The 12,096-nt window shown below is 42.2% G+C and overlaps 1 protein-coding gene across 3 annotated transcripts in view; it reads right to left on the bottom strand.

Annotated features, from left to right (window-relative positions):
• The window catches only part of LOC142579173 (polycystin-2-like), a 75,948-nt gene that overhangs the window by 38,877 nt on the left and 24,975 nt on the right, over positions 1-12,096 (bottom strand). For all 3 annotated transcript variants that reach the window (XM_075689131.1, XM_075689142.1, XM_075689149.1), the window contains exons 5-7: positions 7,482-7,706; positions 3,831-3,993; positions 1,945-2,010 (exon numbers count right to left, since the gene is read on the bottom strand). In XM_075689131.1, coding sequence (XP_075545246.1) covers positions 1,945-2,010; positions 3,831-3,993; positions 7,482-7,706 — 454 coding nt within the window. The remainder of the gene's footprint in view (positions 1-1,944; positions 2,011-3,830; positions 3,994-7,481; positions 7,707-12,096) is intronic.

Genomic DNA, 12,096 nt, shown 5'->3' on the forward strand with positions numbered 1-12,096 from the left:
TTGCTGGCTTTTATGGCTATTGATGTCACGGTTTCTTCTGCAAGCATATTGCCCTCAATGCCTCCATGCCCAGGCATCCAGCATATTGTGGCACGCTGGTTAGACATATATGTTGTGCACAAGAAAGAATACAGGTCATTTAGTACAGGGATTTTCAGTTCACGGAAAGACATTAAAGACTGTACGACACTTAAGGAGTCAGTAAGTGTAGTATAATGACTTTGTATATCTTTCTTTTCTTGATATTTTTCACAGCTAACAGAATTGCATAGGCCTCAGCCGTAAAGCTACTCATTTCTGGATGCAGAACATTGGATTCAGAGAAGGATGGGCCGAAAGCTCCATAAGACATTCCTCTATGTGACCTTGATGCGTCTGTGCAATATTTCGTGTACGGGTACTTTGCCTGAAGTTCAAGGAAGTGCATTTTAATGTGTGTCTTGTAAACATATTTTGTGACCTCTACGACCATGCGTTACACTCTATTAGCTGCCTCTGACATTCTATGTTGTGTCCGCTTTAGTCGGACCCGTGTATAGTTAGAACATCATCCGAGAAGTTCAAGCTCAACGCTAAACCTTGCCATTGTAGTCAGTGCTTCACCGTTCTGGCAAAACTGCCAATTTTTTCTGGAAGTCTCCTTGTTGACAATTACATCTTTATTAAGGTGGCCCTTGAGCAAGGAATTTGGTTTATCCTAGTTCTTACAAGGATTACTGAGGGTGCACAAATCAGGGTAAATCAAGTTTTACCTGAAAACAAGGGATCTTACATTTACAGTGCCCTAAAAAATGAACCACCAACCAAATGTGCCTGTGTCAAGTAGACAATGCCATGTGCACTGCTACCTCTCACAAAATTAATTCTTACGCGTTCAAAGAAAACATACAAGGCCTGTCTGAAAAGTATCCGACCATGCTACCTAAAAAATAGAAGCATCACTTCGTGTTCTCGTCATCCTAATCCCCTTCAAACTCCTGCTTCCACAGACCAAGTTTCAGGCCCCTTTCCCTTTTTGAAAACAGTTCTGGTACCCTTCCTCAGGAAGTGCTGCTAGGGCAGCTGTCGTGTTGTACTTGATGTCCTCTTGGGCTTGAAAGTGTGCTCCTTTCAGCTGCCTTTAGATTTTTGTGAAGAGCCAAACATCACATGGGCTTATGTCCAGAGGCTAGGAAGTTTGACGAAACAACGAAATTCTGTGCCATGCCAAAAGAGATGGAATAATTTGAGCCGCACAAACAGGAGCGCTATCCTGGTGCAGTTGCCAGGTCTTTTAGTTCCTTGGTCAAAATCTTTGGCAAAATTTTGTTGGCACCTGCTTTGTATGCAATTCGTCTTTAAAAAGGCATCCATAGCATCTTTGTTGCTATCCCCAGCCGAGCAATTTCTCTGACAATAAGCCGATGATCTCTTCTAATTGTGGCCTGCACTTCATAAAGAATTGCATCATTAGTGCTTGTTGAAGACCTCCCACAGTGCAGCTCACTCTCCACAGATGTTTGGCCTTCCTTAAAGCAGTTGTACCTCATTTTAATTTGATTCATAACCATACCATCATCTACAAACACTGTTTAGACCTTCCAAACTGCATCTGCTTGGCAATGACCAAGCTTTGCGCATAAATTTATGCAGTATGTTTTTTAAATTCACTCTGCCATTTTCGCTCCCTCAAAATCATGCCGAGATGACATGACAGTACTCAACAAAAGCGCTCCTATACAATAGCCAACACAACTGAAGGCTAGAGACATCATGGACCCTCCTTCTACACTGCCCAGTGTGGCCAACCTATGCCCTATAGCTTTCTCTAGAATAAATATGACTGGATACTTTTCAGACAGGCCTTGTACTTGTAATTAAGGATAATGAGCTTTGATACATGGCCTGGAGCATATTACCACATGCAGCAATTAAAAGGAAGCTAAACAGCTGCTTCAAGCTTACCAGAATGACAAGGATGTCAAGGATGTTCCATATAGACTTGAAGTAACTAGTCCTGTTGCTCTTGATCTGAAAAAAAAAGAGATCCCCAAGAAATACATGTGGACATAGTGCACGATGCTCCCGTAAAATAGTTGCGAGTGCAAATGGTGGTTAGGTTGTCAAGAGGTATCAAAAGAATACATTACCTGCATGCAAGAAAATGCACTATACCTACTCCATCCTTGTGTGTCATAAGTAGTATAAATCAACAATCAGTACCAGCTTGTTTCTACCTCAAGTGATACACAAGGCATCGACAATCATAAGAGCCAAAGGTATAAATAATAACTTGTAGATAGGTAGAATGAGGAACAGGAGACAGTGCTAAGGGTCTGCCTAACTGCTTGGCTCACACATACTAGCATATTGCCCTCTTCCATCTTTCTCGTAGTTTTCTTTTATTTTTCCTTCAGGGGCTTACCTGTAGGGATAATGTTTACAAGTGCCCCAAACATATATGTTTCATGCAGAAAGTCCAGTACAAATTGTTGAAGGGTCTATGAATCGATAGTTATTCTTTTGGTTCGTTATGGCATTCTGTTGCTAAGCATGAAGACGCAGGTTTGATTCTCAGCCATGACGGCCAAGTTCTGACGGGGGTGGAGTGCAAAAAAGCTCTTTTAAGCATACTTAGGTGAATCTCGAGCAGTCAAAATTTATCTTAAGCCCTCCACTACAGGTGTCCCTAATAGCCCACTGCGCAGCTCTGGGAGGTAAAACCCCACCAATTAATTTTCCTAGCATTGAATGAAATAGCTGCACTCTATTTGAGCAGTTTTCACAGTAATAATACAGATACTTTTTCCTAATCTGCAAGTGCACTTCTTTGCGCTATACTTTTGCCCAACTAATTGTGGCACCATGCTCATGGTTCAATGAAGATGAACTGCTAACAGCACATGCTGAGGCTTGTTTCTTGCACATGGTTTCATCGTCATGACAGCCACGTCTACATTTTCCATGTAATAGGACAAGCGAACTGCTTATACACAGTTACTGCAAGAACAAACTAAGCCACCACTAGATTGGCTAACTGCCTTGGCAAAAAGCTAGCTTTACATTTATGAAAAGGGCCTGTTGCCCAAGGCCTAGCATGTGACAAAATTGCCTTCAATATTTATATGTGCAGCTTGCAGCTGCTGCACATCATACAAGCTGCACATTGTACACACCATAACCCAGCTGCCAGTACCACCCAACTTCTTTCACCTTGTTGCTGGTTATGACCATCTCAGGCACCACAGTGACGCAACGAGGAGCAAGGGCTGTACTACAGCTCCCCTTTACCCTCAGCAAAGAGGCTGAGGAATTTGTGAACAGCAGCTACACTGCATTTGTGGTCACAGGGTACCACAATGGTACCCTGTGAGCCATTATATTACTTTTAGCCCTCATAGGGAAAACAGGGGGAAGACGGGAGATGGAAATTCAAGACGATGAGCAAAACAAGAACAAGGTGAAAGCAGGAGCCAACGTTTCGCCAAGTGGATTTGTCTTCAAGTCCACTTGTCGAAACGTTGGCTCCTGCTTTCACCTTGTTCTCGTTTTGCTCGTCTTTTAGCCCTCATGTGTAATCAATACTGTAGTGGCGTAATTAGCTTGAGCATCAATTTTAAGAGGACAAGGTCCCACATACGATACTGGATTTGGTGCAGTCTCTTTTTTGAAGTCTTATATTTTATTATCATCAGGATGACATGATGTTGGTCAGATCTCTTCATAAGAGTATGGATAGACAGATCTGGTGCGGACTGCTGCACTATCATTAACCGCTACTCATTGTAAAAACTTTTTGAACTATATATACTCAAGTGACCAAGTGCAAACTTCAGCAGCAAGACACTCACCTCAAGGACTTCTTCGACGATGTAGTAGAGAATGAACAGCGTGAAGAAGAACTCGCAAGCCATGATGAAGTAGTCACTAACTGACACATATCGTAGGAGCTTGACTGTGCGAAAGCTCCACGATGGAATCATTCCTCCCGTGGCGGGAAATTCAAACACGAGCCTGCACACAGACAGAAAGAAACTTTGTTCACACTACAGCTGTAAACAATTCTGGAAACCCAAGCCACCTCACCTGTCTCAGTCACAGTGTCTACAGAAAAAGAAGTAAAGAAGTAAGAGATGGTTTAAAAGAAAAATAGTGCAGCTCCTGTGAACAAAAGGCAGTGTCAGATCACATCAAGGTAAAACAGCAGAAAAAATTTTTTTTTATCTAGATTCATGCTTGTGACCATGGATGCGGGCACATTCTTCTGTATCAGTGCTACTAAGTTCCAGGGTTCGATGTTAGTCAGTGAAAACTACATTTGTATAAGAACTCTCATAAATGGCTGACCATTGCTGACAAGGTCAACAATGTGAAATCAGGATTTAGTAATGGTATCTAGCTGTGAGAATGTGACAGATGTTGTGCAATAAAGCAGAATCTTGACTGTATGATTACTACTGATACAAGTTTTAGAAAGGTACAGATTTTCAAGATTTCACATTCATAATGCATGATGGGCAATCTACAAAACCAACAGTTCACCAGGCCGCAAGTGGTGACATGAGTGGCCAAGCTCGTGAGCCACAATGGGCAATGCTGTCGGTGTCACACCTGGTCTGTGCAATGCTCACAGTGGCATTGTAATGCATTTTATTTCCGTCATTTGACCTGGGCTTTTTGTGCTGCATCCCCTTGAAAAAGTTTATAAGAATGGAATCGTAAAGGCAAGTCTGTTAGATGCTGTCCATTTTGACATCACAGTGTGGGAATGTGTCGATGCAGCCAACCTCTCAAACTGTGTTCAGCAAGTGGCAACAGTTTCCACAGCATGGTCAAGCCTTGACCATTAAACACTGACAGGAACGTTAGCTTGCAGATGAGATGAACTTCATCAATCCAGACGGCAACCTCACAACTACCTACCTAGTCAGAACAATTAGGGCCAATGCTGAAATGCTGTCGATGGTGGAACCTGGTAATTGTAAGGGCTGCCACGGGACCAGCAACCAACTGCCCATTGTGGGCACTTTCTATGCTTTCACTGTCCTGTGGCATGATGTGCATTCCAGCGACATGACTCACTTGATAAATGCATGTGGTTTTCATAGCCCACAATGGTCTGCAGCCAAGATCACGTAGCAGACAAATCATATAATTAATTTTCTTTAGCTACCCACCATGTGTGTAGATTACTGTGGGGAAAAGAAAGTCTGTCTTGTTTTTGCCAGTCAAGAGCAGTGTTGTTATCAGCTCTGCCCAGCTTCTAGACTGGTGTGCTATATGAAATCAGCTACCTCACACGGTGGGTATGTCAACTGTGTTGAAACTCCAGCCTCTACATACAAAATTGGCTGCGTATTGAGGATCAAATCTTATTATGAATATCTTGAAATAGAAGCACTCTAGAAAAACCAAACCAACATAGAGTTGTCTTCAAATACAACTGGTCTTCAAGTTCCTAATAGAAGCACATAATATCATACTGACAAAATTTAAAAAGTAAATTCGCAAATTTTTATTAAACCTTTGACTGCCAATCCTGAGATCACTCAATCACCTACACTCGCACAGCCCCTGCCACTCCCGAGTATACACGTCTCGTGTTTTCAGCGTAGTCCCTGCCTCTCCAGAAACAACTTGTGCGAAAAATAACATTGCATAGCTGTTGTTCCATCTACGGAGAGGTAATCTAAACACACAAAAATCTTGAAAGTTAAATTACTGATTGCAGGTGCAGCAAATGTCTCGGTGCTCTATCACTTTTTCAAGGCAGCGCAGCCATGACAAACTAATGTGGCAGGTCTCTGCACATTTTGACAGGCACAGAGATTTATGACACTTGATGAATTATGACTCCAAAGAAACTGATGACGGAGAACCAGTTTGTATGCAGAAGCAAGTAATGTGCTCTGAGCCAACAAGAGAGAAAAGAAACAAATGGCTGGGACCAAGTAACGGAAGGTCAGCCATGACTACAACCAGCGTGGCATGTCCATCCGTCCAGGCTGTGACAGGCGAAGGAATTTATGAACTGTTCACAAACACCAAAATAGGAGAAAATGCCGACAAAAAAACCCAGCTTCCTTGTAGCATGAAATGTCCATTGAACCAACACGTGAAAAAAGCCAGGCAGGGGCTGTACAGCAGTCAGAAAAAAAACTTGGCAGCCAAAGGGTTCATTTTTCCCGTGCTGACTGTATATGTCCATGAAAATTGCTTCTACCAAAGTGCATAAACCAAAGAGCAGAAATTGTATGGTCTAAAACCAGAATTATACATGGTTCTCACATAAAACTGCTCTTTTGTTTCCAACACTTTACAAATATAATATGCCAGCCATTACAACCAGCCACAGAAAGAACTGTAAGCACTCAGCCAACACTGCTAGCAACATGCTAGCAACACTTAACCCTTTAAGTGCTGTCGATGAGTCTTACTTGTTTACATGTTTGGGTGCTTTTTCTAAGTTACGGTAAAGGGGCCGCGATTTTCCAATCCATTTTGACGCTCTGGAGAGTACTCTCTTTGGCCGCTAAGGCCCCTACAGACTTTATTGATCCAACAGAGGTTTAAAAATAGTAGCTGCCAGTCACATGTTGCTGCCCCTGTTCTTCAGTAGCAGCACCAACAAGGTGGTGCATTGTCTGTTGGAAAAGCCAAAGCAACAATGATGATAAAGTCTGCAATGTAGCATGCTTCTGTCATAAGGAGTGTGGTGTGGAACTTTGCCTTGTACCATGTTTTGACATCTATCACATGAAAGCAACATTCTAATCTCCCTGACCACCCTTCGAGAACTTTGACTTTTCGCATTTGCAAGTCTTTCTCCACAAATGCTTGCTCTAAAATATACTTGTAGCATTGAGCAGTTGCGACGGAACCTAAACTCTATCAACTCTGACATCTAGTCAACACACATGGTTCTTGTTATTTCGTATCCTCAGGCACAAGCTGTGAATTGACTACCCCTATATTATACCTATTCCGAACCTGCAAAAAATTTGCTATCCAGATGAATAATTATAGAAAATGTCATTTTGTGAATGCTTTTTTAGGATTTTTAGCTAACATTTAAAGGTTAATGCACATTAACCGAAAGTGTTAGATCTTCACAGAAGTGCTCATCAAAATGCACAGAAAACAGGCCAGACAGAAAAGCCATGCATCATGAAATTAATTTCTATTAATTAAATTATGGTGTTTTACGTGCTAAAACCGCAATATGATTATGAGGCACGCCGTAGTGTGGGACTCGTGATTAATTTTGACCACCTGGGGTTCTTTAATGTGCAAACCTAAATCTAAGAACATTGGTGTTTTTGCATTTCGCCCCCATCGAAATGCGGCCGCCATGGCCGGGATTTGATCTCACGACCTCATCTTAGCAGTGCAACACCAAAACCACTATGCAAGCACAGCGGGTACAAAATTAACATGAGATTCAATAAACAAAAAAGACGTTCATTTTATCTTCGTAAGACAAGGAACTAAAAGATGCATACTTGATCACACAGAAGAGGTTGACATTCGCATTGTAGACAGTGAAGTCCAAAAAGACAGCCCGTGTGGCACGTCCAATCCAGAGGTTCTCCTTGAGCTCAGCCATGACCTGTGTTGCTGCCTCTTTTGTGATGCCCAGGTCAGCATAATAGCCAGCCCCGCTGTAAGATGATAGTAGGCCCCAGTGGTCCGCCCCATTCAGCGCCTTTTCAGTGTGGTATGTCCAACTGGGAGAAGAGAGAAAAACAAGGATTTAAACTGTGACCCACTTATGGCTGCATTCCTCAGTAAAAGAAACACGTTCTATAACCTCTTCAGCTGTTTTCAGCACAGTACAGGCTACAAAGTGAGTGCAGGCAACATCCTGGGGCAAAAGAATATACAGTAAACTCTCAGTTGTACGAACGTCAGTTTATCGAATATTTCAGAATAACGAACTTTTTAAAAATCCCCGGCCATTTTCTTATAGATTCTATGCAAAAATGTTTCACTTAAACGAATTTTGGAACAGTCAATATTTCAGTTTAACGAACTCGCTCAGAGGATAGACTCCGCGATGTGGACAGAGATCTGTCATCAGCTGGAGGTCGATAGCAATACTTCGTTTGAAGACTATGCACAGTGTGACAGTGCACTGATTACCTGTGCTGGACAGACGAATCTGGAGACTGTTTCCAGGGTTCGTCCTGAAGAAGAAGAAGCGTGCGACGAAGAAGAGGCAACTGCCGAGCCAGTTTCAAGCCCTATAACTCTAGCTGAGGTTGCAGGGTACATTGGAAAGTTGAGATACTTTGTGTCTCAACAGCGAGCTGTGCCAGAAGAAGTGTACAAAAACATTGACTCTTTGGACAGTTGTATTACTTCCTGTGCTTTAAAAGTACAAGTGCAGAAAAAAATTACAGATTTTTTTTCTAAGTGAGAAAGGCTGCATTATAACTATTATGAACCTTATACTTGTTGATATGTACAAATTGCATTTCACACATTTCTAACACTATGGATGCCATGTCTTTTGCTCCATGAATTGCACTTTTGACTCTGTATGCCATGTCTTATGTTGGTCTAGTGAATATTCAGTTTAGTGAACTTTCAGTTAAGTGAACTATTTCCTTCGGTCCCTTGAAGTTCACTCAAGTGAGAGTTCACTGTAGTAGACTCCTGTTAAGAAGAACCCGGTTAAAGGAATACTTACATTATATTTTTGACTCTTCATTTTTTTTTCTTTTGCAGTAAATGAAGGCCCAGGATCTCTAAAATCCTATAAAGACTATGTTATGACACTCGCTCCGGCTTGCTCGGTTGTCTGCTATGCTGCTACATCGACCCTCACATTGAGTAGCAGCATAGGAGGCGACTGAGTGAGCCACACCAAGTGTCAAGATGTCGCAATGTCCCACTTCCATATGACAGCCTTCAGCATCATGACGGCATGACACTGTAAATGTGAAACCGAAACTGGCTGTAGAAAAGCTATTACTGTCTTACTGTCGATTACTGTATTTTCTGAACAATAGTCCGCACCCAGTGGCAATTAGGGCTTAAAATAAAGTGTTTTCCTTAAGTAGTCCGCACCCATCATGTTGCATCATTTTGGATCAGAGAGCAAACAGGTATAGACAATGTTCTAACTGACATCAAGAGGAAAAAATGGAGCTGGGCAGGTCATGTAATGCGCCGGTTAGATAACCGTTGGACCATTAGGGTTACGGAATAGGTGCCAAGAGAAGGGAAACGCAGTCAAGGATGGCAGAAGACTAGGAGCGATTAAATTAGGAAATTCGCGGGCACTAGTTGGAATCGGCTGGCGCAGGACAGGGGTAATTGGAGATCGCAGGGAGAGACCTTCGTCCTGCAGTGGACATAAAACAGGCTGCTGCTGCTGATGATGATGAGTCCGCACCCGCTATACAGTCCGCAAGGACGAACTTTAACAGAAATTAAATGTTTTAGCTTGTGTGCAACAAGTGAACAGTAGGCACACAAAAATATTATTTTCAACTAGCAAAAACCTGGGTCCTTTATTAGACTGTACATATAGGAGTCAATACTAAAAGCCATCAAAACCACTTTTGTTGGGGCTGCCAGAACAAAAACAAGTCAAGCATGTCGGATTTGACGAACAGCTCATCCATGTTGTTATCGCCTTCAGAATCTTTACTTCTTGCACACGGTTGATTACACTGAGCTTAAGCAATGCCGTGACGGTGTGCATTCGCTTGAATATTGCCATGGTGTTCCATACTTTGTGGCGTATATCTTATACACCCTAACACTATCCCATACTGCCAGAATTAGCAAGATATATTGCTTGTGTGCAATGACGACCATTGCAGAGCTTATTTACTAGGTGATTTAGCACAGGAAATGTTTAGAGGGACAATCTGGCTTCATTATCTTCAAGTGCATCGCCAATCTGAAGAAATAAGGTAATGTATAGTCCGCACCACGGGAAATTCCAACTTTACAACTTGTTTAGTACGTGGACTATAGTCTGGAAAACATGGTGCATTAAGTTACTTGGGGTGCTCTGAGCCTTGCCCGTATTTTTTCTAGGGTTTATAGGTCTAGAATTTTTACTCAATGGAAAAAATGAAGAGTCAAAAATATCATGCCAGTACTTCTATACGCCATTTATGAGGAATGCTGTGTGAACATCTATTTGGTTAGTTTTAGACAAAATGCTAAAAAAACACAAAATTTAAATTCTGTCCAACACAAACTGTAAATTTGGTGGTTAAGCCAAACTTCCAGTCACTGCGACTCAGCTCACTGAGAGAGAGGCCCCCATGGATAGATTTGGAGGAGGGAACTCTGCTAGCTACACAAGAAGTAAATGGTGTTTCTGTGGACACGAATGGCAACGCCACTGTCGATAATGATGTGCCACCTGCAGGGCAGACACCATATAAACCATAATTGGGGAAGTCTTCGATGTGCCTCTGCAGGCTGGTAATTATGGTGAGGACACTGCACAGTAGTGACAACAACTGGCGGTCTTTACACATGATGCAGAGAAAGCCCTGAATACTTTGGTCTGTTTCTTTTAGCAACGGCAGTGAAGAATCTTTCAGCAAACTAGTTGAAATGTCAGCATTTTGTCTGAATGCACAGGTTTGCTCAGTGCCACCAAGCAACAATTACTCAATGGCCAAAACAAGAGTGCATGAAGCAATGCCTTGTATCGTGCAACTAAAATAAACATCCCTTTTTACATCTGCTTTTTCGTCGTAATGCTGTTTCATTTATTGTTTTTTGTCGTGTATATCTGCGTGCACCAAGAATAGTAGATTTATAGTTCTGTGGATCGATTCTGTTAAGACAAACTTCTGTTAAGACGAGCAGATGTTCATGGTCCCTTTGAATTTGTTTTAATGGGAGTCTAATGTATACCGGTTGTTCCATGTAACTTGAGCCGAGGATTTAAAAAGAAGCGGTAAACTGCTGCTGGGTGAAAGCAACAACATATTGCTTGCCATCATGTGGTGCTCTTCAGGGTATATTTTATAGCACACTTAATTGGCTAATTAGCTAAGATGAATTATGAAAAAAATTTAATATTCACTTCAGGGCCAAGTGTGTTTCATTACATTGTAGAGGAGGGGGTTTAGAAACAACCGATCCCATTTTCTGTGCCAATGTACCTCCTGTGTGGTGCTTTCACCGACATTTAAAGAAAGCTTGCGAAATAGGAAAAAACATGCCCCCGTGGAAAGTTTTGACACACAATCAAGCTGACGCTGGAAGCAGTGGCAAGGCACTTTGCCACGGTCCGTGCTCGCGCTTTGTTCGATGAGAGCAGTCACGTGTGTTTTTTCTGTTTTTCATATTTCCCAAGATTTCTTTAAAAGCCGGAAAAAGCGCCATGCAGGACGTGCGTTACCCCAGAAAATGGAATTGGTTGTTTTTAAACCTCCTCTACAACGTAACAAAACGCACTTGGCCCTAAAGTGAATATTAACATTTCTTTTTAATAATTAATCTTAGTTAATTAACTACTTAAGCATAATATAGAAAGTACTCTGAGGAGTGCCACGCGACAGCAAACAATATGTCGTTGGTGTGACTCAGCTGTGGTTTACCACTTTTTTTTTAAATCTTTCACTCAAGTTACGTGAAACACTTGGTATAGTACCACAATGATTACCTTGCGAGTCACTGCTGCTTTTAGTGCTTGCATTTCATCGATGTTGTGGTGCAGCAGATGAATAGGGATTTTACTGCATCAGCTTTTCGGACCCCTTGCACTGAAAGAAGTCACATCCTATCCTCTCCTGCCTCGGTTCGCTACTTTTGTGCCACGCACATGAGTGGCACATTGCACATGACAGTGTCAGCTGTTAAAGGGCCCCTCCCCAGGTTTGGGCATTGCAAACAAACAAGAATGGCGGGTAGATCGCAGAGTGGCAATCCTGTGCGCAGAGTATCAAACTGCTGCATGGTGCCAAACCCGCTGAAAAAATTTCACACACAACCTGCACATCCTTCCTCTCGGGGGAACTCCCCTTCTAGCCAAAGAGACAAGTACATGCCCAAATGCCTGTACATAAAATGCACTGCTTGTTTTGTCACCGATTACGGCATGTGAGTTTGGTAAATCATTCAATGCAGGACATGCAG

Source organism: Dermacentor variabilis, chromosome 1 (assembly GCF_050947875.1).
Source record: "Dermacentor variabilis isolate Ectoservices chromosome 1, ASM5094787v1, whole genome shotgun sequence".
Taxonomy (NCBI): domain Eukaryota; kingdom Metazoa; phylum Arthropoda; class Arachnida; order Ixodida; family Ixodidae; genus Dermacentor; species Dermacentor variabilis.